This window comes from Meleagris gallopavo, chromosome 23, assembly GCF_905368555.1.
Source record: "Meleagris gallopavo chromosome 23, MGAL_WU_HG_1.1, whole genome shotgun sequence".
NCBI classification, from domain to species: domain Eukaryota; kingdom Metazoa; phylum Chordata; class Aves; order Galliformes; family Phasianidae; genus Meleagris; species Meleagris gallopavo.
The window spans coordinates 6,345,516-6,369,484 of record NC_139426.1 but is presented as its reverse complement, the minus strand read 5'-3'; the positions used below and the strand labels follow the sequence as shown (position 1 = coordinate 6,369,484).

At 45.8% G+C, this 23,969-nt stretch overlaps 1 protein-coding gene across 2 annotated transcripts; it reads left to right on the top strand.

Moving 5' to 3' along the window:
- The first annotated feature begins 1,112 nt into the window (after positions 1-1,112).
- CDC42 (cell division cycle 42) lies at positions 1,113-22,187 on the top strand. Of its 2 annotated transcripts, none has more exons than XM_085242171.1 (6): positions 1,113-1,253; positions 8,930-9,071; positions 13,049-13,121; positions 14,846-14,955; positions 15,076-15,273; positions 20,773-22,187. In XM_085242171.1, the coding sequence occupies exons 2-6, from the start codon at positions 8,967-8,969 to the stop codon at positions 20,860-20,862; spliced, it is 576 nt and encodes a 191-aa protein (XP_085098297.1). In that variant the 5' UTR covers positions 1,113-1,253; positions 8,930-8,966; the 3' UTR covers positions 20,863-22,187. The 2 variants fall into 2 exon arrangements, with proteins under 2 accessions (XP_085098297.1, XP_085098298.1); XM_085242172.1 differs by lacking the exon at positions 1,113-1,253 and adding an exon at positions 1,305-1,326.
- The last annotated feature ends 1,782 nt before the right edge of the window (positions 22,188-23,969 follow it).

The following is a 23,969-nucleotide window of genomic DNA, read 5'->3' as shown; positions in this document are numbered from 1 at the left end:
CAATGCTCCCTGAGTGGATATCTTCACCCTAAACAACAAAAGACCTTCAGCTTAAATACATTACCTGCGTTACGTATGCAAAAGGTTTCCTGCTCAGCAATATTCAATAACATTCAGTATCTCAAGGGAGCCTACAAACAGGAGGGGAATCAACTCTTTGAAAGGGTAGATAACTGCAGGACAAGGGGAAATGGTTTTAAGTTGAAGGAGGAAAGATTTAGATTGGATGTCAGGGGAAAGTTCTTTAAAGAGAGAGTGGTGAGGTGCTGGAACAGCTGCCCAGAGAGGCTGTGGATCCCCGTCCATCCCTGGAGGTGTTCAAGGCCAGGTTGGATGGGGCCCTGAGCAGCCTGGGCTGCTATGAGATGTGGAGGTTGGTGGCCCTGCATGTGGCAGGGGGTTGGAGCTTCATGATCCTTGAGATTCCTTCCAACCCTGGCCATTCTGTGGTTCTGTGACACACAGGAACAGGTTGCCCAAGGAGGCTGTGGATGCCCCATCCCTGCTGGCATTCAAGGCCAGGCTGGATGTGGCTCCGGGCAGCCTGGGCTGCTGATTGGCGACCTGCACACAGCAGGGGGTTGGAACCAGATGAGGACTGTGGTCCTTTGCAACCCAGGCCATTCTGATACAGTATAACATAGGGTCCCACCTCCTTGCACGTGCTCAGTGGTTTGGTGTGGGGGTCTCAGGACCCTCACAGATGAAGCAAGCAGTCTCCCTCTCCATGACCACACATTGCCCTCCTCTTGTTTGGATCCAGTTCCACAGTGTTATACTGGGAAGGGCCCCCACGCTGACTTAGATAATGATACACCGGGCTTCTCGAGTAGATGAAGGATGATTTGCTTAGCATTACCTAGCTTTGTGAAAGCAGGCATTGTTAAGTATGTTTAACATCTGACCCGGTGTATTTTCCCATGCCTTGGTTCGTTTAGTGTCATGCCAAGCTGCTCAGGGGAGTCCCCAACGCTGGGGGTACTTAAGGGGTGTGTGGACACGGCACTAAGGACGGGGTTTTGCACTGGTAGCGCTGGGCGACGCCAGCGCCCTTTTGCAACCCGACCGGCCCCACTGCACCCAAACCGCGCAAGCTGGAAGCGCCGTCCCGCGCCCCGCCCTCGCGTTCCTGCGCGATGACGTCACCAGCGCCCCGCCCAGTGCTGCGCGATGACGTCACCGGCAGCGTGCCCCTGCGCCTGAAGCCGAGGAGACCCCGCAGCGAGCCGCCAACGCCCGGCGGAGACTCTGAGGTGAGCGGCAGCGCCGGAGCGGGGCGGGAGGCTGGGAGCCGCGCGTCCGCGGCGCGGAGGGGAGGGCGGACGGGTAGGCGAGCCGGGCCCGGAGCCGGCCGTGTACGAGCAGCGATCCTTGGGGCTGCGCTGTGTGCGTGCGGGGCCTCGCCGCCGCTGGGCCGGGGCTGTTGGCGCAGAGCGGGGCCGAGCTGTGTGTGAGAGCTGTGTGTGGGGATGGGGCAGCGCGGCCCGCCCGGCTCGGCCCGGCTCGGTTCGTCCTGCCCTGGTTCGTCCTGCCCTGCGCTCCGCGGGTGGGGGCCGCCCGGCCTCGCTCGGCAGGAAGCGGCGGGCCCTCCGGCTGCGAACCCCGCGGTACCACCCGGCCGCCCGAGGGAGGAGGGGAAGGCGGAGGTCGGGGCCGCAGGTTGGGCCTCCGCTTCTTCCGGGAGCGACGCCCAGCTCCGATGCGGTTCCGAGGCGCAGCGCGGGTGTGGGCTTCGCTTTGGGCACCGCGAAACGCTTCCTTCCCTCTCCTCCTCCTCCCGAGGAAGCTGGGAGGCGCTCCCCGGCTTTTGTCTCGCCCAGGTGCTGCTGGGTCATCCGCCGTCCCGTTGGTTCTTTGGGGGGTTGCTGTGGATGGGCGTTTCTCTTTCGTTCTTGAGGTCTCGAAGATAAGAGCGGCGTGTTTTAATGCCGCTTCCGTAGCTGCTCTGCTTTAAGCGGATGGAGCTTGGAAGCTGGTGGCGACGACGGGACGCTGTGCCCAGGTGGCTGTGCTTGGCAGAGCTGAGAATGGTGCTGCCCCATCTGCCAGCACTGCTCTGCTCCCATCATCTGACTGAGCACCACGAAGGCAAGGCCTGGGTGGGAGGATGCGATAAATGTGTAGGCAAAAGTAGTTCGGTCTGAGCATCTGTGATTGTATCCGTTTGTGTTTCTTCTCCCCTAGAGAAAGAGGGCCTGGCTGGCTTTATTCAAAATGTTAAATTGGAGCACCCCAAATGGCCTTTTTTTAGAAGAGTAATTAAAACCCAGGTCAAGTTTCTAGTGTTACTGATTGGAGTAAGGCAGTAAAGCACTTGTAGCTTGGCTCGGCTGGTTAGCAGGATATTCTTGCACAGAAACAAGTTTAGATAGCCTTTGTATTCAGGTGTCTGTAAGTGGAAAATGTGTTGTTTTGGCCTGTAAATGAGTGTTTGTTAGTGTAAGATGATAGGGCAGACAGCATAGGCAAATATTCATCTGAAGCAGGTAATGCAGACGTGTGTAAGACTTGAACCAATATATTATTAATTGTGAAATGATTCCTTGTTCAGTGTGTTTACTGCTTATATGCTTCAGTAATAAGGAGGAAAAGCATTTTTAAGGCTTGGTGACGAATAAAAACTGCTGTGATGCAGGATAAAACACGTTTGCAGTTTGCCAGCATGTCTTAGACAGAAATTTAATTCATTAGATTTGCGTGCTTTGAACTTGGTTATTCATGAGTTGTGTCTGATGCTTTCAGTTCATTATATATTCTGCTTTGGAATTGTTTGCTGAGGACTGATGGCCAGATGGAAATTTGTTGTGTTTTTATTGTTAAACAAAAAAGATCCGAAGGCCCCGGAGTACGAGAAGTGTCTTTAAATACTTAAGAACAGTGGAGATGTTTTTTATTGGAAAGATGGCTGGTAAATGGAAATGGAGCCCAACTGAAACCTGTAGGGATTTTCCTGATGAGAGTGTAACTGTGCTTTTGCTTTCCCATAGGAAATACGATAAGTTGGTGCTGAGTGCAGCACAATGTTTGCTAATCTCGATAAGAAGCTCCTTCTAGTTGAGATGCAATTGTTGTACTGAAATACGTTTCCAAGTCTTACCAGCACAGGCTGCTGGGACATCTTAATTGAAATCTTTTCAGAAGTTATCTGTCGCACTGCAGGCTTCAAAGTTAATACAGCACATCGATGTAGTTGGTTCCAGCTTTGCTTCAGAGAACTCGTCCGATACACTGAGCATGCATCACTGCAGATCTGGTTATCTGTTTCACACTAATGAGTACTCACAGCTTTTAAGTCACCTACAGACTTGCATGCTTCAGCCCCCTCAGTCCTCTTCCTGCTCGCTGTGGCCGGCCCAGCTTTGACTCTGCCAATAGGCTTGATGATGAATTGCAGCCATCCAAGTTTCTACTGCGACTTCCCTTCAGGAGGAATTGTAGGGGGGTGGAATTATCCTCACACTTGATGCTCAGTTTCTGAGGAAAAAAAAAAAACAAAGATGGAGGTGCTGTTGCATTAAGTGTAAGCAATGTGGGTTTCTAGTACTCTAGCAGGAGCTCTCTTTACACACTTAGTGCATTGTAGGCTTTTGCCATTTCTCCTGTCACCCCGTTGTGCTGGAATACACGTAAAATGGTATTTTAAGGATGTAGCATATAACAGCACCCTTGCTGCATCTTCTGCCTGCGTGAAGGTAAGTGGCCAAAATGACCAGAAGGCAAAGGAAGTGACAAATTGCATTAAGGCAGGGTGTCCCTGGGTTCTGATGGTAGTTCCTTTCCCACTAATGTGGGACGAAAGCATTGAGGTTTGTGGGGGGAAAAGCTTTTTAAAATGACTTTCTATTTTTAAGTTGTTTTGCTGCAGATTTACCCCATTTCTTCTGAATGGTAAGGCATAATTCCCAGCATCCTCCTGTCTCACGAAAAGGAAGAATGTGAGGCTGGCACCAGCCATGTCAGTTAGCTCCTCCTTTGCTGAGTGCAGGGCAACCTCTGCTACTTTACCTCTGGCTTCAGCTACTTTTATTAGGAACACCAAGGGAGATGAGCACCAAGGAAAGGTCTCTTCAGGGACTCGTCTCTTCAGTCCTCAGCGGTCTTGTTGATAGGCCTGTGATAAGCACACTGCTTCCTGCAGACAGTGTTGGGGCAGTTTGTGTGCATGGAGCACCAGCAACTGAACCATTCACCGAGCACTGCAGCTGATGTGCATGCAGGGTGGTTTCCCTTATGCAAAAATGCTCACCAAAGCAGCTGTGCTGCTGTCAGTGTCAGCTGTAGCACTGTTAAAGGTGTCTGGCTACAGGGAGGGGAGCTGAGCATGGGGGCTGGTGTGCCCAGTAATGAGTTGTTATGCAAACAGGAGCACAGCTACAGCTTGCATCTTTAACTGCTAGCAGTGTGAAGCTAAGCAAATACAGATAGATGTGCTTTACATTGCATAAAAGCACTGAACAAAATGTCATTGCACAGTAGGGTCGAACAGCTGTCTGTGGGCTTTGAGAGTTAGCGGAGAGTAAAAATTCAAGACTAAAAGCAAGGACTTAATATAAGCACCTGTATTTCTCAGGATTTGATACAGGATGGCATCCTCTGCCTTCTGTTGAGTTCATGTGAAGGTGGTTGCTTTGAGGTCCAAGTGGGGCAGGCTGCAGTGAGCAGACAGAAGCCTTGCTGTGCTGTGCCCACTGAGTCACGCTCTGCTTGACCAGGCTTGTTTTGAATTTAGAGCTGTGCAGTAGCATGGCTGTTGACTGTCTTTTATTTTTTCCTTTTAAGTAGTAGAACTTGAAAGGCGTTAATGCTGGTAGTAGTTTAACTTCAGACTTTTAAAGTTCTCCCACTCAGCTGTATTCACTTCCTATCTTGTGTATGTCTTCATTTCAGCTCGTTGTGACGAGCCCTTCTGAAGCAGTGTGGGGTAGCTGTTGCATTAAGCATAGAAAATATCAGTTAATCTCTAAGAGCTGCATTTTCAGGTGACACCTTGAGCTTCCCCCTTAGCTGTTCATAGCAACTCGTCCAGAAAAAAAGTTGCTTCAAAACTACAGAGACTTTGGGATAGATAGGCTTTGTCAAGGGGCAGACTTGAAGTATGTGTCTGGGGTCTCCTATTGCCGCTGTATTGAGCACGTGGTTCCCTAATAACAGATACTGCATGAACAACATGGCCTGGGTGTCACAGTGCTGCTCCATCTGTGCTGGTGGTCCCGTGTCTCTGGATGGTTCTGCTGGAGCATTTCCATCTCTCAGGTGTGGGCAGGTGGGAGGTGGCACCTCCAGTTACTTCACTGCACATTGGGAGCTTCTGACCAAGCCTCTGGGTGTTGGTGGGGGTTGGATCTCCACCAGAATTCTTGTGGTTGCCTTGATAGCACTTTGTAGTGCAGCAGCTCTTTTGGCTGCTGAAACAACTTCTGTTTAAAACAAACAGTAGCACCTCACAGTAAGTTTTGAGACTGGGTTTAAGGGCTGGCTGAACTGTTAGTGGCAGCTCCAAAAAGTCCTCAGAGGGTATAGTTGTTACAAGGTCTCGAACTGTTGTGGTACAGGATTGTTTCTTAGGTCAGTCCCTCCTGTTCTTTAAGATTTTGCCTTAAACTTGATCACTCGCTGTGTTTTGAAAGAGTGCAGCTGTGTGCTGGTTTGTATTTTGTCAGACTTTTTTTTCTTTTTTTTTTTAGCTGTGTTTGGGAAATTAAACTCCCAAAGCATAAAGTTAGCTTGAACATTTGGGATACCTTGTGTGCCTGCAGTGATCTGAGCTGTGGGCAAGATGGGCAGGTAACCTTGGCACCAAGTGGTTCAGAGTGGAATAAAGCCTTTCAGTTTCATGAAGTGGCACATCTGTCACCTCTCAGCTGCTTCTGGGGTGAGGTCTGCTCCATGAAGAAGGCTCCTGGGAAGCTGAAAGATGGACTTCGGAAACTTTAGTTTGCTTCTGGGAATGGCTGCAGTTCACCTACAGAGGAAGATGCTGGCTGTGGTAATGCTGCTCTTCAGACCTGTTCTGACTTCTGGAGTTCAGCCCTTAATCTGTCGGTGTTTTGCACCACGTGCTCAGAACAGAGGGAGCACTGAGGGCTCTGAGGTCTTTTAATGGCTGTTGACAGTGGTTTGTTATCCGCACAGAGAAGCGGAGTGTTGTACGGTCATTTCTGGAATGGTGTTTGCTGGCTGCTGGGTTTATAACACAGGCGTGCAATTAGGATCTTCCCCATTTTCCCCTCCGGTTTTTCCTCTCTGGTGAGGAAACCTCCTGGTAGCTGATTACATTGCTTTGACACCCCTGATCTGGGAGACTTCTCACTGTGGCAGGCTGGGTGAGCTTAGGTTTGTGTGTCAGTGGTACACGCTGAGGAGCATCACAAAATGGTTCTTGGCTGTCAGCTGGCAGCTTGCAGCAAGCTGCGTTAGCCGGTGGGTGATGAAATGGCAGCAGCTTCAGTGCTGTGTGAAGAGGAAGCTGTGGTGCTGCCATGGCTTGACAGGAAGCTTGTACAGGATGTGCAGACAGATTTGACAGCGTGGCTGCCTTAGAAGAAGGTACGCGTTTTAACCTGCAAACAGACATCAGTAGGTTAAGAATAAAAGGAATCTTAACGAGCTGGAGGACTTGTGGCTTCTGTAGCAATTAAGCTGCTTGTATGGAGAGAGTGAAGGCAAGATGGTTCGTGCTTCTCATTTCAGTAGGAAACACTGACTGTGTGTGGAGACTGACAGCGTCTCACTGATGCTTCAGTCAGTGATGCTGTGCTTGAGGTGCGTGCTGTTAGAGTGGGGGAAGGAGGCTTTCCTGAGAGGGGCTGAGGCTGGCAGTGGGCGCCCTGTACATAGGAGGCTGCCACAGGCACCTCACATAGGGTTTCTTCAGCCTTTTGTGATCTGCGGTGTCTTCTGGTGTGTGTTCAGGCCTGCACTGAGAACGTGTGAAACTTCACGTTTTCCTTGGTGTGGACATACAATCCCAATCCCTCTTTGGTTCAGTTAATTCTTCATCCTAACGCTTGCATTTCCTAGCTGCTTCTGGGGGGTAATTCCAAAGGGGGATCGCTTGTCTGTCAGGAAAGTGCAGCCAAGGTTTTAAACAGAACTCTGACGCGTGAGCTGCACTGGGGCCATCTGATTAATTTGACAAAATGTACCAGGCTTTGTAATCCTCACTTCCCAGAAATCCCATTTCCTGGGATATTCTTGAGTTCTGTGAGATCCCCTTTTGAAATTGCATGTTGGATGGGGTAAAACTGAACAGCTATTAGACATGCAGTCACTTAACTTGTGCTTTATTGAAATGCTTTTTTTCTTTTTTCCTTTGATTAGAATACAAAGATTTGAAGAAATAGATGAGTTCAGATTTCAAAAAAGCCTTATTGAGCAGAACTAACTCAAATTGCTTTATGTTCCTGGACTTTATCAGCTTTCTTCTCTAGACCCAACCGCAAGGCTCATAATTACATGTCTCAGTCTACTTACTGCACTCAAACTGGGATGACTTCAGTGCTTCCCATTCCTGTTTCAATTCCCTCTGGTATTTAAAACTACTATCTAGTCCTGCTGGGTGCCCTGTATATAGACTGGCTGTTAATGGGCACTTTGTGAGGAGGAAACAAACTTTGTAATTTTTCTTCCCTTCGTTAGCATTCCCTTTGGGGATGAGTTATTCTGCAGGCCGATCTCATGCTGGACTATTTTATTTTATCTCAACTTGATGCGTGTATCTTAATATGTTTTCCTGTGGAGGAGTGGATTCCAGGATAGTCCATCCCAGCTCCCTAACAAGGACCTTGTTTTCAGCTGTGTTTCGTGTTGAACGGGTGCCATTTTCGTGTGCAGTCATTATGTTGATGGAGTTGATCTCGGTGCACAAGGCAGAACGATGAGGTGAGGCTGCAGCCCTGAGGTTCTTGTATCCACACCCTGGTGGAGGATATCTCTGTAAGCAAATCCTTGCTGTTTGTGTAAATAATATGGAAATGTTTGAAAGTATTGGCAGCTTTGCCGCTAGGCTTGCTGGGGTTAGGGTTTCATACTCTCATGGTAACATGACTGAAGGCGTGGTAATTTTACTCATTAGAGTAATAGCTTAATGAAGGGCGGCTGTGCCTTGCTCTGGAGGTAGCCAGCTAAGGTTTGGAGGAAGTGTGTGTGGAAAGTACCCAGTCAGTTACAGTGCTCAAATCTGTACAGGGGCAGCACTGAAATAGTTTGCTGCATCGTGGCTCTGTGGCATCTGGAGAGTAATGGGTTCCCTTGGAAATGGGTGCCCTGCTGGGCTCCTGCATTCTGTTAGCCACTTCTGAGTGGGGCTGAAGGCACAGGTGAAGTGGCAGCTGTAACACGAAGATTACAGAGCTCGCCTTTGAAAAAACCAGTGCTTGCCTTTGTCTGTACCTGCTTATTTTTATCCTGTAAACTATTTTCAGAGCTCATGCTGCTGTATTTCCTTGGTAAGATCTCTTGGGAGATATGTTACTTAGCAGCTATCAAGACCCAAGTTCGCACTTCCATTTTTCAATGCATGTAAGGCTGGGTGCTTTTGTGCATCAGAAATAGACTGAAAGGCATAGAGACCTTTTCTGCCCAGCTCTAGGTAACCAGGCAAAAAATGTTGTATTTTAGAGTGACTCAACTTACCAGATTCTTCTCAGTGTGAGAAGTGACTGTGCCAAACTTAGCCTTAGCCGGTGTTTGGCAATGGTGTGCAATGCAAAGGCTAGCTATTTGGAAGAATTTGCATATATGAAAAATGAATGTCCTCTGATGTGTGCAATGGAGTGATTGCATCAACTGCTTTGTGTAAGAATACCTTGCTGTCAGATCCCAGTACGTCCTGTTAGTGGCCTGGGCTCCAGCTGAAGCTATCTAACGACACACACTGCAATTGAGGGGAATGGAAAACCTAAATCTCTTTTTTCTTTTTTCCTTTCAGGTTCACGTTGGAGTTGATACTGTAGCAGACTTCAGCTATGCAGACGATTAAGTGTGTAGTTGTGGGTGATGGTGCTGTTGGTAAAACCTGTCTCTTAATTTCTTACACAACAAATAAATTTCCATCGGAATACGTACCAACGGTGAGTGTGGGAATGGCTCCAGTTCTTGGGGCACGGTGGGTTGTGCAGCATGAGTTTCCTTTCAAAAGAAGTTGTGTGGCACAAACACCTTAAGATCTGTACCTTCAGCTTGTTGCAGGCTAATACACCATGGAAAAGTAATGCTGAGTCTGTTATGCGGCTGCTGCTGATCCTTGCTATCACCTGGTGCTGCTGGGGTTCTTTCCCTGTATGCAGTCAGTTCCTGCTGTTTGAGTGCTTTGTAGGGTCTTGGCTGCTGTTTGCTGATGGCCACTGGCTGGATTTTGTGAATCAGATCATCTGCAGTTGCTAAAAGAGCAAAGTGGAGGGCGGGCAGCAGGAACTCCTGATCTCCAGCTTGCTGAGCTCTGTTGTAGCCACGTCTTTACGTTTAGGGAAAATAGTACTTCATGCTGCTAAGGTGGTCACTGACCAGTTACCATTTTTGATGCTGATTTTTGCTTTGCAGCTTTGAGAGATCATGCAGTGCACTGTGGAGTGTGTGGTTACTCCTCATGTTTAATTGAAGTCATGTTTGGATCTAGAGTGTTCAGCCTCATTCCAGTTGTGCATACAGATATCTAACAGCTTTGTATGTATTCCTTCTATTTCTGTCTTCACGTAACGCTTGTCGTGACCTTTTTGAGTCTTACAGTGTCAGTTTTCTGAGATATCAAATCCCTTAGCTTGTCTCAAGATCAAGGTTGGAGCAGTCTGACTGCATGGCCTCTGTGTGTTGTTTTTCTGATACAGAAGTGTTGCTCTAGTGCTGCCTATGCAGGATTAGCATGCTGACAGTGGGACGTTCAGTTTGTTTTTAGGGTCACTGGGCTTTTTTGCTCTCATAAAGCAACTTAAAAGAACAGAACTTCTTTGAGATGCTGGGTTCTTCATGATGCCTCTTTCAAAGCAGCAGATACTTTGTGTAAAAGTAATCAAAGAAAGGAACCCACAAAGCCAAAGGGGAAAAACAAGTCATTTTTGTGACAGAGAAGCTGCAGGAAGTTTCTGTGATTCTTTTTAGTTGCTGTCTCTGACCACTCTCTGAAGACTTTTCAGCTTGCTGAACTTGAGGCTTCCTTGGAACAGGATTGACTTTTTGTGAGCTTAGTTGTGGATTTGGTGCTGAAAAGGAAGTGGTGCAAGTATCCCCAAGCCTGAGAGCATGCAGCTTGGATGCAGTGACCAGCCTGAGGGCTGTGTATAGGCACGGAGACCAAAGCTCAGCCTTGTGCAGAGATCCTCCTGTTAAGGACTAGCAGGGGACTGGTTGTGTTTGCATCTGCACTTTGTTGCTGTCGAGTGGTGCAGAAAAACCTGCTGTGTTGTTTCTAGGATAACTGCGTGCTGCACAGTGCCTGTGGAAGTCTGCTTGCCCTATTTAAGCCAGTCTTTATGGTCAAGACAAAATGAAAGTGGTCAGTGAGTTTCAGCAGTGAGCCTGAAGCTTCTATATTTATCTCCAGTGAAGTTATCCTTCATTACATTCAAAAATGTTTCAGTCTTAAACTTGTGAGGTTTCAAAATACACATTCCAAGTCTGCTGTCCTGCAGATGATAGTATCATCTGTAAACCCCTGGTCATAAGGAAAAGCTACTCAAAGAAATTAAGTTACATGTCATTTAAGTGTGTTCATGGTGTGCTAAGGCTCAATTGTGGTACTTTTTAAAACAGTTTCATGCTTCTGAAATTGTTTTTTCTCCTGAACCTGGTCTTGAGAATCTCAGTGTTCTGGGAATATCACAGGCCAGTTGCTAACTCTGGCCTAAAGGCTTCCTTCAGACTTTGAGAACTGGTAAGTAAGCTCTGATATTCTGGCTAATGCTTGTAGTAATAAACAGGGAAAGAAATGTAATAGATAGCATCGTTCCAAAATGAAGGCAGAGCCTTGTGACAGGGCACAGAACAGTTGGTGGCAGGTGAGGATGCTCCTGTAAGTCTGAGTCTGGTTTCAAACTGACCTGTTCTGCACGTGCGGCTACTGAAGGCTCTGATGTAAGCTGTGTGTGCTGTTGCCCTGCTTGGCTGTACCTGCACTCTGCAGCTGCTGCTTCAGTCTGACAGGATCTTTCAGTTGGTTCTGTTTTGCTTTTCTTTTTCAATGGTATTTCCCAGGGGGGCATGGATTTTGTGCTGGTGTGGAGTTTATCACATGCATGTTTTTGACATCATTCCCTTTTCAAAAAAGGCAGCAGGGAACTTATGTGTGCAGTGGCACTGTCTGTGTCTGGGGAATGGTAGGTGGTGTGAGTTCTGTAACGTGGAAGCTTGAGCTTCCTGCTGTAGAGGGCTGTCTGGTACCAGCAGGAACTGAAACTTCTTGTTGGACTGTTGCTGCTCTGGGTTTTAGGCTGTTTAGCACAGTTGAGAATGAAGTGGTGGTTGTGCTAGATCTGTGGTGCTTGCAAGTTTGTCATGAGGAGCTGGCCTTGTAACCTTGGCCTCTCCAGTGCTGGACCCACAGACTTTCTCAGTTCTAGCTCTACCTTTAAAAACAAAAACCAAGTGCAAAAAGCCAAGTATGTTAATCCTCTGCATTTAACAACTTAAACTCTCTGTTCACTGGGTAAAGATGGGGGAATAGTAGAGGGCCAGAGCAGGAGTGCTGATTAAGGAATATCTTTGGGATTTCTAGCTTGTAATAATCCTCTGACATCTCGAAGAATCGGTGCTCTGACCTTCAGTGAGGAGCATACCACTTTCTGATCCTTTGGGTCATTTGTACTTTGGAGTGTTGAAGTAGTGGTCATTGCATATGGAATGTGCCTGTGAAATGCCTGCAGCCTTCTTCCACAGCCTGAAGGTCTTATATTGTGGCTGGATGCTCACAGGAGGGTGCAGTAAAGCAAAGTCAGGGTAGTGTGTCAAGGATTGGGCTGTGTGGGATGTGGGATGTGAATGTTGAAGTCTCTTGCAGTCCTTAAATCCTGAAGGCTAAACCATAACTGGGTGAGAGGGAAACTTCCAGTTCTAGTTGATGGTTCTGGGGATGTGTAACTTCCTTCTGGGTCACAATGGGTTGTGATAAGTTGGAAAAATCAATGTAGTGGCAGGTATTGCTTTAACCAGAGCAGTTGGCTGGAAAGGAGAGGATCTGAACTCATCAAAGTTCAGCTTTGAAGTGCTGTCTTGCTAGTCTTAGTCCCATATCTTAGTGGAAATTGTTCAAGGGCCTAAGCTTGTAATGAAACCTTGTGAATATGTGTGTGACAGCTCATTTCTCAGCGTTCCTCCTTCCATCTCTTCTGTGAAAAGCTTCCGAGTTCACTGTGACCTGCTTTAATGCTGCAATTTACTTCTGCTCTGGAAGTTGCTCAGACTTGATTGTTGTGTTGAAGGGTATGAAGCTTTCATGTCCTTGCTCAGGTCACTTGCAGCACGATGTGCAGAGACAGCTTTTTTTTTTTTTCCAGTGGGAAAAGCTTTTGATGAAGATAGCTTCTGAAACGTTTTGTTCTGGTTCTGAAGATGAAATAGTCATTGAAATTAATGTTGACCTCCAGCAGTATGGTCCTTTATGAGTTTGCAGGTTTAGAAGGAAAAGGCTTTGGGTAGGAGCATGTGATCAGCTGTGTTGTAAACAAGTTGCTGGGTGAAACACTTGATGCAGTGTGTGCTTGTGACCTCGTGGACAGAACTGTTGTGCCTGCTGCTACACAGATGCTGTGGCTTGATCTTCTCAATTACAGGCAAGAGCTGTTACAGGTGTTTTGTTCTTTTGTGGCTTTTATAGCATTAGATGCAGCAGTGTATCTGGTGTGCCTTTACTTTAGAGAAAGTGTGGAAATAACTCTTGCATCCCTATCACAAATGGAATCATCCTGTTAACAGCCTCAGTGACAGTGCAGGAAGCGTGATGGATTCTGTCCTGCTGAGATGAGCCTTGTACAAATCAGAGGGGGCTCAACATGGTAGGTAGTGGATGGTTTGAAAGATAGCATACTGACCTGCTCTTAAATGTTTCTTTCCTGAACAGGTTTTTGATAACTATGCTGTAACGGTGATGATTGGAGGAGAGCCTTACACTCTAGGCCTCTTTGATACTGCAGGTGAGAAATGGAGTGCTCATGTCATTGTAACTGCCCTAGATTTAGCTGAAATGATGTTGACCATGAAGGTATACCAGAAGAGGCAAAAGTTGGTCTTCTGTGAAAGGGAAAAGTCTGCAGGCTTCTTTGTTCATTGTTATTAGAAGGTGTTTGAGCTCGTGGCTGGAGTAATGTACAGTGTTACACAGCATTTATTAGCAAGCATGAGAACGTAACAAGGGTGGGTAGAAGCTTACCCAGGACATGTCCAGTCCCCAGCATGTAATAATAGCAGAGCAGTACGCAACTTCTGATACTGCAAACTATTGTTCAGTGTAGTCCTGTCAGAGAACTTGGCTGGCAAAGTGTTGCCTAAATTGCCTTGATAGAACTTAATGTGACTCTTTCCAGCTGTATTCTTACAGATGCATTGTTAGTGTTTTATTAATTACTGATGTGATCTTGTGCTCCAGTTAAGTGCTGTGGCTTTAATTACTCTTCACGTTGTTCTCAGAAGCGTGGTTTGTATGTTATTACAAACTCCTCAGTTCTTGGATAAGATGCTCTGTGGAGCAGAAGCCAAATGACTTAGTGCATATAGCTTGATGTACTTGGGAAAATAAAAGCTTTCCTTTTGACCAAGCTTGTGAAATTAAAGGGCTGCTGCTTTGAGGGTCACCCATCTTTTTACTAAACAGCAGCTACTAGTGCAAGCTACAGAACTTAAATGAATAGAAACCATATTAATGACTGACATATTATAAAAACTTTCTTCTGTGAAGACAGCTTTTTGGGGGTAGTTTGCAACAAGTTGCTTTGGTCAGTGCTTAGCTCCCATGTGTGTCCAGAGAAGTACGGTAGCTGTCAGTAGTACAAGCTGTTAAGATCTCCATCTTCGAACTACAGATCTTCCACTGAGATGTCCCAGGTGTGGTCAGCTCCTTTAAGGTCTCTGAAGTCTTTGTCCTGTATGATAAACGTGAGACTCAGTTGAAATCTGAGTGTTTTTTGAATAAACAATGCTCAGCTGGTTGCCAGCTCATGAAGTAGCTCCTTAAATGGGAGCCTTGCTTTGCTCTCTAAGAAGAGTGGTACTGAATTGAGCAGGTGTAGAAATGAGCTGCTGCAGAGTTTGGTGGGTCAGCGCTAGTGGTGTGCTGCAGGGGCTGCTGCTGTCTGATGTGCAGACCCAAAGGGAACAGCTTTGAAGCACAGCCTTCCCTGTGTATATTTGTAGGGGATGGCTGCTAGGCAGCCTTGTTACTCCCGTACCTGTAAAAGCAGCATTCTTCTCTTACTATTTAAAGAACACTTCACTAAATGTGTTCAAGTGTGAGTTGGGACCTCCTAGGGAGCAAAATTGCTTCTGAAACTTTAGTTTTTGCATGTTAATGAAATTTGATGTCAAAATATATTTTATAGCTAGAGTAGGTGCAGAAGACCTGAATTACAGCCAGATTTACATTCTGCAGTCTGTGGCTGCTTGACCTAAAAAGAATTTATTAGGGCACACTGCTGACCTTCCCTTCTCTCTTGTGACTTTAAGCAGCTTGTTGTTACGTAGCAACTGAATGAATTCTGTATCTGAGTACTAGGCTCCCTGAATGTTTGGATTCAGTGTATTTGCTTAAGTGTTAGAACTACTCACAATAATGCTTTTGTGCTGGAATGTGTATTCTAACAACCTGTAAAAGGCAATATTTTGCTGTCTACCTCTAATACTGTGTTAATTTTCTCCCTTATAGGTCAGGAAGATTATGATAGATTACGACCCCTCAGCTATCCACAGACAGATGTATTTCTGGTCTGTTTTTCAGTGGTATCTCCTTCTTCATTTGAAAATGTGAAAGAAAAGGTTGGTTCAACTCTGCCTGAGTTCTCCTGAGAAGGAGCTGCTGCTGTGATTTTTAGTAATATCTAAAGTGTTAATCTTGACTGGGTGGTCAGTAATAAATACTGTATCTTCTCTCCTTAGTGGGTACCTGAAATTACTCACCATTGTCCAAAGACTCCTTTCCTGCTTGTCGGGACCCAAATTGATCTAAGAGATGATCCCTCAACAATTGAAAAACTTGCCAAGAACAAGCAGAAGCCCATAACTCCAGAGACAGCCGAAAAACTGGCCCGGGACCTGAAGGCTGTTAAATACGTGGAGTGCTCTGCGCTTACGCAGGTAAGAGTTGGTCTTTGTCCATTTCTGCTTGTTTGTATTCCACATACGTATATATTTTTTTTCAGTTCCAGGGGAAAAGCTGCTCAGAATGAATGTGAAAGGATGTGAGCTCCATTTCTGCTGTTGACATAGTAGCTTTCTCTGTCCTGTTGTTCTCAGGCACGAGGAGCTGGCAGTGGTACAAAGCAAATTGGCCTGTGAAGATTTAGGCCCAAGTGGAGAGGAGAGGTGAAGGATTTGCTTTTGTGTTGGAGCAAAGTAGTTATCTAAAACTTAGAAGGCATGTTACGGACAATAAGTGGGTTAGTATGCAGATCACAACTGAAGAGAGCAGTCAAAGAAAAAAACAGATCTCAGTTTCTGTCTTAGTGAAGTAAGTTTTGTTCCTTCTATGAATAGAAGCCTTCCTAATTGAGAGCTTCTTTCTCTTCCTTTTTAGAGCTTCCTTTCTCTTCTCCCCACCTAGTCTATGGTGATCTGTTTCTTTTGTATGCCTTAAGATGGAAGTTCTGTTGCAACAGAAAATACTAATCGTATAGTTCTTAAGATATAAACGTGCTGTGCTGTGAACTAATGTGTGAAAATGAGTCTAAAAATGACTGAAATTGCTGACTCGAGGCACCAAAACCTGGCAGTCTTTTCCTCTGAAGTTAGTGTGGGGAGGGTGGACAGCTGGGATCTACCTTGTCTTTGGGTGCCCTGGAAACATCATCTTGTGTGTCCACTCCTGCATAATATATTACAACTCTTGGCAGTTTATTTAATGCTCCTCTGAGAAGAATTTGTACCTACTTGATGTACACAAACCAGAGGTGCACAGTATCAAGCTTTTCACTCTTTGGCACTTTGCTGCACTGATGAATAGTATCTTGAGCACAGAGCTTTGTTTCTGAGCTTCCAAGCCTGAAGTTCTGCTCCCCTTGCACCCTCTGCCCAGGTTGCACAGTGGCTTTTCCATTTGTCATCCTGAGGCTTTTTTTTTTTTTCCCCAAACTGAGAACAGCCTTCTGAGGGAATGTGTGGGACACTGCCCTGGAAGTGTTGTGGCAAGGCATCCTGCTGTAGATGGTGTCAGTTGCACAACCTGAATGCTGCTGCTGGCTGGGCTGTGGAACCTACTTATTGGTGAAATGGATACCAGGATTTTTTGCCCTTTCCTCTGTATCTTTAAGTTTGCCTTCTTCAATCTGTTCAAATTACATGGAAGCACCTGAAATTACTAGAAGGGCTGATATAACGACTTCATTGTTTATCCATTCTTTTAATTTCCAGATAAATTAAGTGTATCAGTTGGAGAGAACAGCTTTATGCACTTGGAAGCTCAGCCTGAATTTCCTCCAGCAATCTAGTGGCTGTATACCCAGTAGTGGTCTCAGAAGTTGGGAATAATCTGGTAGGAGGATTCTGAGGCTTTCTCACCTGAAAGATAATCTTCTGCTCTGCTCTTCTTACTTCATTTGTCATGGACACTCCCTGCAAAACATCTCTTACTCAGCCTGTTGGTAATAGCTGCCAAACAGAAATGTAGATGTTCTGCAAAGGGGGAGATGTTTGAAGTTTCCAGCTGTGATGTAGCTGGTGGCTTGCGGAGCACAGAGGGCAGCTGGCTGTTCTAGCCAGGAAGGTTGTTTTCCTACCTGCAAGGCAGTGCTGTAGTAGTTGGTTTCCAGTGAAGCTAGGTTCAGCTGGGTAATTCCAGTTATCTCTTTACCTTGGCATCCATCTACACAGTTCATCTCAGCTATCTGGCATTTTCTACCTTCCCACTAACTTGGAAATGACTTCACAACGGTAGTAAATAATCATAAAATTACGGAGCTGTTATTTTTGTTTTCCCCAGGATTTAAGATTCCACTTGTCTGTGTGGAACAGTCGGATGTTCTGAACACGATACGTGGGTCCTAAGAGGCTGAGTTTGACTCTGTTCTGTAAAGGCAGAGTATCTGCACCATCATGAGTCTGGATGACTCTGCAGTGGTAAAGGGTGAACTGTTTTCCCTCTCTCTCCATCATTTTTTTTTTTTAGGTACAGTGCTTTTTTTGTGATGAAGGCACTGAAGTAGGTCAGTATCGATGCCTTCAGCCTTTTTCCTACAGAATAATACCCAAACACCACTGTCAGTAGTAGATAACACTTCCTTTTTAGGGCAGGGTGATGGATTTGCATTGTTGCTTCTGTCATCCTTAAGTCTCTGAGTAGCTTCCTGTAGCTCTATGCAGCTACTGAGCACAAGGGAACACTTTGAATTTTGTTCCTTTTTCTGATGCTAGGCTTGAGCACAGCTGATGGTTTTGACAAAACCAGATTTGTGAGGACCCTTAAGTTTCCCATGAGGAAGTGGGGATAAAGGGAGCCAGAACCCAGCTGGCTGGCTGCTGCAGCCCAGAGAAGTGCTGCTTCAACCAGAGCATCAAGGCCTGTGGGCTGGTCAGATCCAACGCAGCTCCTTTCGTGTGCCCACTCTTCTGTCATCCAGATTTCTGTCTCCAGTCCAGTTCTCACAGTAATTTTACCCTTTTTTGTCATCATTTATCCCTGTTTTTTGTACTAGGAAAGCAAAGGAGGAGTCCAAGAGTAGTAAATAAAAAAAAAAAAAGTGTTACTTTCTCGACTCTTGCCCTGTTTGGGTTCTTTGTTGCATAATTGGGTCTATATAACAGCCCAATCAGAGAGGAAAAATCTAACTAGTACTCAGGCTGCATTTAGACATTATCAATCTGAAGTCTCTTAAGTTTTTTTGAGCATAGGTTGCAACTCTTAAAACATGCTGGAGAAAATGTACAGAGTTGTACATAGACTTGATAAAGGTAAATTAATAACCTTGCGTGTAACTTGGACATAAATGCTTCCAGGTGGAATTGTCTTAGAGACCTCCTGTGTAAGGGCTCCAGTAAAAGACTTGCTGAAAGGAATGTATCTGAACCTCTTGTTTGAATGGTGTTCAAAAATAAAAATTTACAAACGCCACAAATGTTTGTAGGAAGTAATTGAAGCTTTTCTGTTCTTCTTTGGCTGACATAAAGCAGTTCTTCAGAAGTTACAAAGGTTGCACTGGTGACAGTAGATTTAGGCGAGTCCAGTTAGCACAAACTGAGCCAGGTTTCACTTCTGGTGTTCACGTGTAACTTGGCAGAGCTGTGTAGGAGTGCTGATGTACTGTGGTGGTCTTGTTGTGCTTACAGTAACTGCAAGGCATGCTTTGTGCTCTGATGCAATCCCTGCAGACCTCTTAGAGCTCTGACTGCTTGTGTAGTGCTGGATCTCAATTACTCCAGTCCTAACCTAGTGTCTGTTTTCCTTTGAATGGTTATACTTGCTTTAATAACTAACTGAATAACTGAAAAGCATCGTTCCTGTAGCTGGCTGTTGGGTAAGGTATTGCATCACTTTGTATGTGACTGAATAGCCATGTCTGCAGATGACAGTGGCTTACTTAGAGAGGTACTGCTTCAATCCCAGATCGTGTTCTCCCCGCTGTCTGGAGTTCTTCAGTTATTCAGGGCTGAATTCACAAAGCAGAATGATGGGGAGCCTTTGCTCTGATGTGGCTGCTGCTGTAGGTGGGAGCAGTGAGTCCATGCACCTGCCATGGCCACTTAGAGTGGGTCACTGCCACAGGAGCTGCACTCAGTGGGGCACACAGCTCTCCCATGTGTTTGTTCCCCTGTAATCTCACCAAGTGTATTTCCAGCACTTAGGGGAAAACACAATTTTTTGAGCAGCTCCTTCCTCAGGTGGCTTTGCCAACTGCTGCTGTGTTTGTTCCTCTGCCCTTTTGGGTGTTCGTGTTGGTTAACTTGGTGGTCTGTCACATGTTCTGTCTCTTTTTGCTTCTGGGTTGTCTGAAGGAGATTTCTTCCTGGGATCTACTTTGTTTTTTGCAAAGTAAATCGTGTTACTGCCTGTGTGAATTCAGCCTGCTCTATCCTGAATGCTCTTTGTATCTGCTTGTTTTTCTCTAATCCTCTAACCTGGCTGCTGTTTTTTCTCCTCCCCTCTGTCTTGTAGAGAGGTCTGAAGAATGTGTTTGATGAGGCTATCCTAGCTGCCCTCGAGCCTCCGGAAACTCAGCCCAAAAGGAAGTGCTGTATATTCTAAACTTTCTCCTTCCCCTCTTGCTGCTGCTTCCTCTGTCCCACTACTGTAGAAACCTGGTTAAAAACGAATAAAGCCACCTCTATTGAAAGCTGTTGTCTGCTTACCATTTTAGAGCAACTCTGTATTAGCTCTTGGACTGATGACAGTACTTAAAATCTTTAGTAAAACATTGTGACCATGGAACGTGAACTGGACTCGCTTAACTCTCTGCTGCTTGGGTTGCCAGATGTGGGTAGCTTTATAATTCAGGCTGTTGGGGGAAAGGATCTGATTACATCATTCCTCTCTAAGAAAAAGATTGAAAGAATAAGACATGATGTTTGATCTTCCTGAATCCAGCTGGAAGAAGCGTTGTGTGTTTTCAATTTCTACTTGTGACTCTTGTTAAATGTAATTGCATGACAAAAGTACATGGAACGGTGATCTGCAAGTGATGCTGTAATGTGAAGGAATTTCTGGTTCTCCTTTGTGCAGTGAGATGTTTTGTTGCAATTGCTTTGGCTGTCTGTGCTGTAGTGGAGTATTTGTAAGTCCTTGGGAAGGAAATATCAATGTATTTGCTACTGCTTGATGAACTGTTAAAACTCTCTTGCTTTCACTAACACGATAGAACATTTCAGTAATAGATTCTTAAAGCCTGTTACTGTAAGATGTAAAGCTGCTTCTTACTCTTGCGCTTCTGATTTTTATTGTTTTAAGGAGAATAACATCAATTGTAGTTTCTTTAAATTTTGAAATTAAAAACTGCGGTTGTTTGTATAAATGACTGATGAAGCTTTATTCTGATTTGCTCTCCCTGGCTTCAGTTTAACACCTGTGCAGTGTCCCTGCTTTGTACTCCTCCCATTTTGACTCTGATACCATGCACAGCTTCTGGGCTCTACCTGCCTGCTTCTAACCACGGGGTGTGTGGGGCCAGAGTCCTGCCCTGAGCGTGTCCTGGACCAGTTTGATCATTGCATGCTTGCCTTGTCTCCTCTTCTCCCCTCGACACGCGGGTGTCCGCCCTGCTGTGCTCGGCGTGCTCCAGTAGAGCTCTTCCATTCGAATGCAGCACTTCCTGCTTTGTTGTTAGCATGTCAGATGTGTCACTGCCCAACTAATCATAAAAACTGCCTTAAGGAAATGACTTCGGTACGTGTATTTGCTTCTTGTGGAGTGTACTGCTCTGTTTTCCAAGCCCTGTGCTCGTGTTCAGCAGATCAGCTGCTGTGATAAGGAACCGCTGCCGGCAGCAGTGCAGCTGGGGCGGACCCTTGCTGAGCAAAGGAGACGGGGGGGTCTGGGTGTCAGATTGGGATCCTTCACTGGAGGGGTTTGTCTGCCACCTGACTCTCCGTGCTTTTGTTTGTGTGAACTCAAAAATGAGACTGCCCCTTTCTCTCTTTGCCCCTTTTCAGAAAGGCCTAAAGAATGTATTTGATGAGGCGATATTGGCTGCCCTGGAGCCTCCGGAGCCGAAGAAGACCCGCAGGTGTGTGCTGCTATGAACGTCCCTCCACAGCCCCTTCTGCAAAGCTGGTGTTTGATGTCATACTAAAAGCAATGTTTAAATCAAACTAAAGATACAAATTTTAAAATTTGTTTTTTGCAATAATGACAAATACCCTGCACTCCCATCTCCCCCACACGATCCCTGTGTGAGATGAGAATGTTAGTGTTTATTCCCCAGTGTCCCCTCAATTCAGTTAAACTAGTTAATTTTGAGTAATTACGTAGTATCAGAAAACACTGATCAGTACTAGTTTTTTATTTTGTTTACTGTTTCTAATTTTTTGTTTAAAATCCAGGCATGCTTGTCATGACTTTTTTCTGTAACAGACTAATTCTAGGCTGTTTTACTGAAGCCTTGCCCCTTCCGCCAGTCTGGCAAGACTTAGTTCTGGTTTCAAGAACTCCTAGGGCTGTTCTACAGCCAGCCAGCAGCCTGTGTGTGAACAGCCTTTCATACTAAAGACAAATACAGGAAAGTAAGATGTCCCGAGCTGGTGCTCCTCTAAGGAGGAGTGTAGAAAATGTATCTGCATCTCCTCTGAAGTTGCCTTGTATCTCTGTCTCTCTCCCCCTGGCTTCCCACTGTGCAAGTCATAAATTTCTGCCCCGTCCTCTAAGTTATAAAGTTTTAGGAACAGAAGAATCCTTTCCCCTGGATGCACCATCAGACTTGGAAACTAACTTGTCAGTCCCTTCATGAGCTTTTGGTCACGTGCTGAAGAAATAACTGCACCTTTTAAAGCGTGCCCAACTGATTCAGTTGGCTTTTAACAAGCCCATCTTTCTGCCAATCCTTTCTTATTTGAGAAATGCTTCCAATGACCAGCATGTCCACTGCTGTCTGGATGCACTGAAAGAACCTGGTGAGTATTGGAATGAGAGTTGGCCCTGGTGGTGCATCTCCCTACAAAGGTTTGGTGTCCTTCAAGGAGAGATTGAAAGACAGACCTGTCAGTAGGAAGGAACTGTGGGGAGGGTTTCTTAGTGTTCAGCATGGCACCACGCAGGGACCAGTTGAGGGAATCCCCTTTTTCTGCATTTTAAGTAACCTTGAAGCTGTAAGATGGGTTCTGGCCCAACAAGGATTGTGCGCAGGATCTTTACACAGACAGCAGTATTCGTAGGGACTTTACCAAAAACCACATTTTGGCTTGCAAGTTAAATTGTTTTTCTTTTAGGGAAAAGACTTAGGGAATCTTTTCCATCTTCCCAAACTCCAATTTCTTGTCAACTCATTAGTGTTGAACCAATGCTTTTTCATGTCTAAGTTCTTTGTATATGCATTCTTTTCAGATGTATTAAACATAAAATATCTTCACAAGCCTGCCTGAGGGTAGTTATTTCTCTAGTCTTTCTCTTGAGTGTGAAGGGCTTGAAAATATATGGCTTTTATCCTTTGTGAGCTTGCGAATTAATGTGGGCCTTTCCTTAATACCTAATTCTGTAAGATCCTGTCTTCCCTCATCTATGCTGCTTGCCTAAATTCTGTTGAGTTTGCTGTGATTTGTGACATAATCATTGCAATCGTACCAAAATCTGAAGGGGAGATAACTGAGGGGGATGATGTACATGTTCCCAATATTAAAAGTAGCCTTTTGGATATTGCTAGTCTCTTACCTGCTCTGTTTGGAGAGTATTCTTTGTCAGTTTCCTGTTGCTCCCTGTTGATGAGCAGATTAAACACTCAGACAGGAGCAAGTGACGTGGTGCTTGCCTCCTGCTCCAACATGCACAGCATCTGTTATGCCTGTAGGTGTATTCAGAAGAGAAAGAAGGTCTTGCAGTGTCACTGTGTAACTTGTGTTAATTACTAAAACGCATTCCAAAGGGTTTCATTAAAGGCTGTTTTTAGTTTAAGGAACTGACTTGTGGGTACTGTAATCTAAAAGCTCAGTGTAAAAGGTGAACTTGTAACTTTCCAGCGATTAGTGCTGCTCTTCTGCTTTGTGTTTTGATTTTCTGTTGCTGTGGGGGCACCTGTCTGTCTGGCTTGCAGTTGGAAGCACAGCTGGGTGTGTGCAGTGCTCACAGCTGAGTGCTGGTGGCAGCGGGCTCAAGTGGGCTCCTGCTCTTCTCCTCACTAAATCTAGTTCATGTCTAAAGTTAGCAGCCAATCTGATGACCAAAGGACTGCCTGCATAAAGTTAAGCAGGAGATTTCCTCTGAAATGGAAGGAGAATCCTTTAGGACTTTTGGTTTCAAGTAGCAGGCTTACCCTGCCAAGCCTCTTCTGTTTTGGATGCAGACTTACACAGAAGTTGCCTGTAGCTGAGTCTTCTGCAAGTATTTTCTGGCAGTGATCTGTGCCAGTCCTTTCGTCCAGGTCCGTTTGGTTAACCAAAAAGTCTGTGCTTGCTGGAAGTGTGTCAGAAGGTTAAACTGCTCTGGAGGTAGTCCTGAAGGCACTAGGTGATGGGAAAACCTCCTTATTGTGTTGTGTTAACTTTGCAGGACTGGCTGATAGCTCTGCGTGCCAGTCCAGAGGGAGGACAGTGTATGAGAACTGGCTGGAGAAGCACAAAGAGCATAGTTGTGGCTTTTCTCATACTGTCCTTCTTCTTGAGCTCAGTAGTGAGATCCCTTCCAAGTCAGGTCGCTCTGCATGGCCAGCTTCTATGAGCTGCTTGTGATGGTTCCTTGGTGATGATCTCCCTGCCTACCCGAAGGCATTCTGAAGGCTTTGGCAAAATGGCAGAAGTGGTGGTGGGGACTCATGTACTGCTTTTGGGATGGCCATTTTCAGCCGGCAGCTTTGAAAGCCAAGATCTTGAATGCAGTCAGGAATACTTGGAGCTTCCACTGGTACTGGTGTGTGTGGCAAACCAGTACATGGTGTGAGCAGCGATCGTCTCATGTTACTGCTTTTGCAGTAGGACTTACCTGCTGTTCCCATAAGCAACTCAGTAGACAGGTAAGTACATGGTCTGAGCAGGCTGTTCATCTAAGTGCTCCCTGTGTTCATACTGTCCCTTGTAAAGGGCCACAAGTCTTCAGGGAAGGCATCTGAGAATTGCACTGAGTCTTCTCCAGGAACTGAATGCTGAATGAACACTGAAGAGCAGGTTCTTGTCTTAATGGCTCAGTTCCAATGGCTGGGATGTGC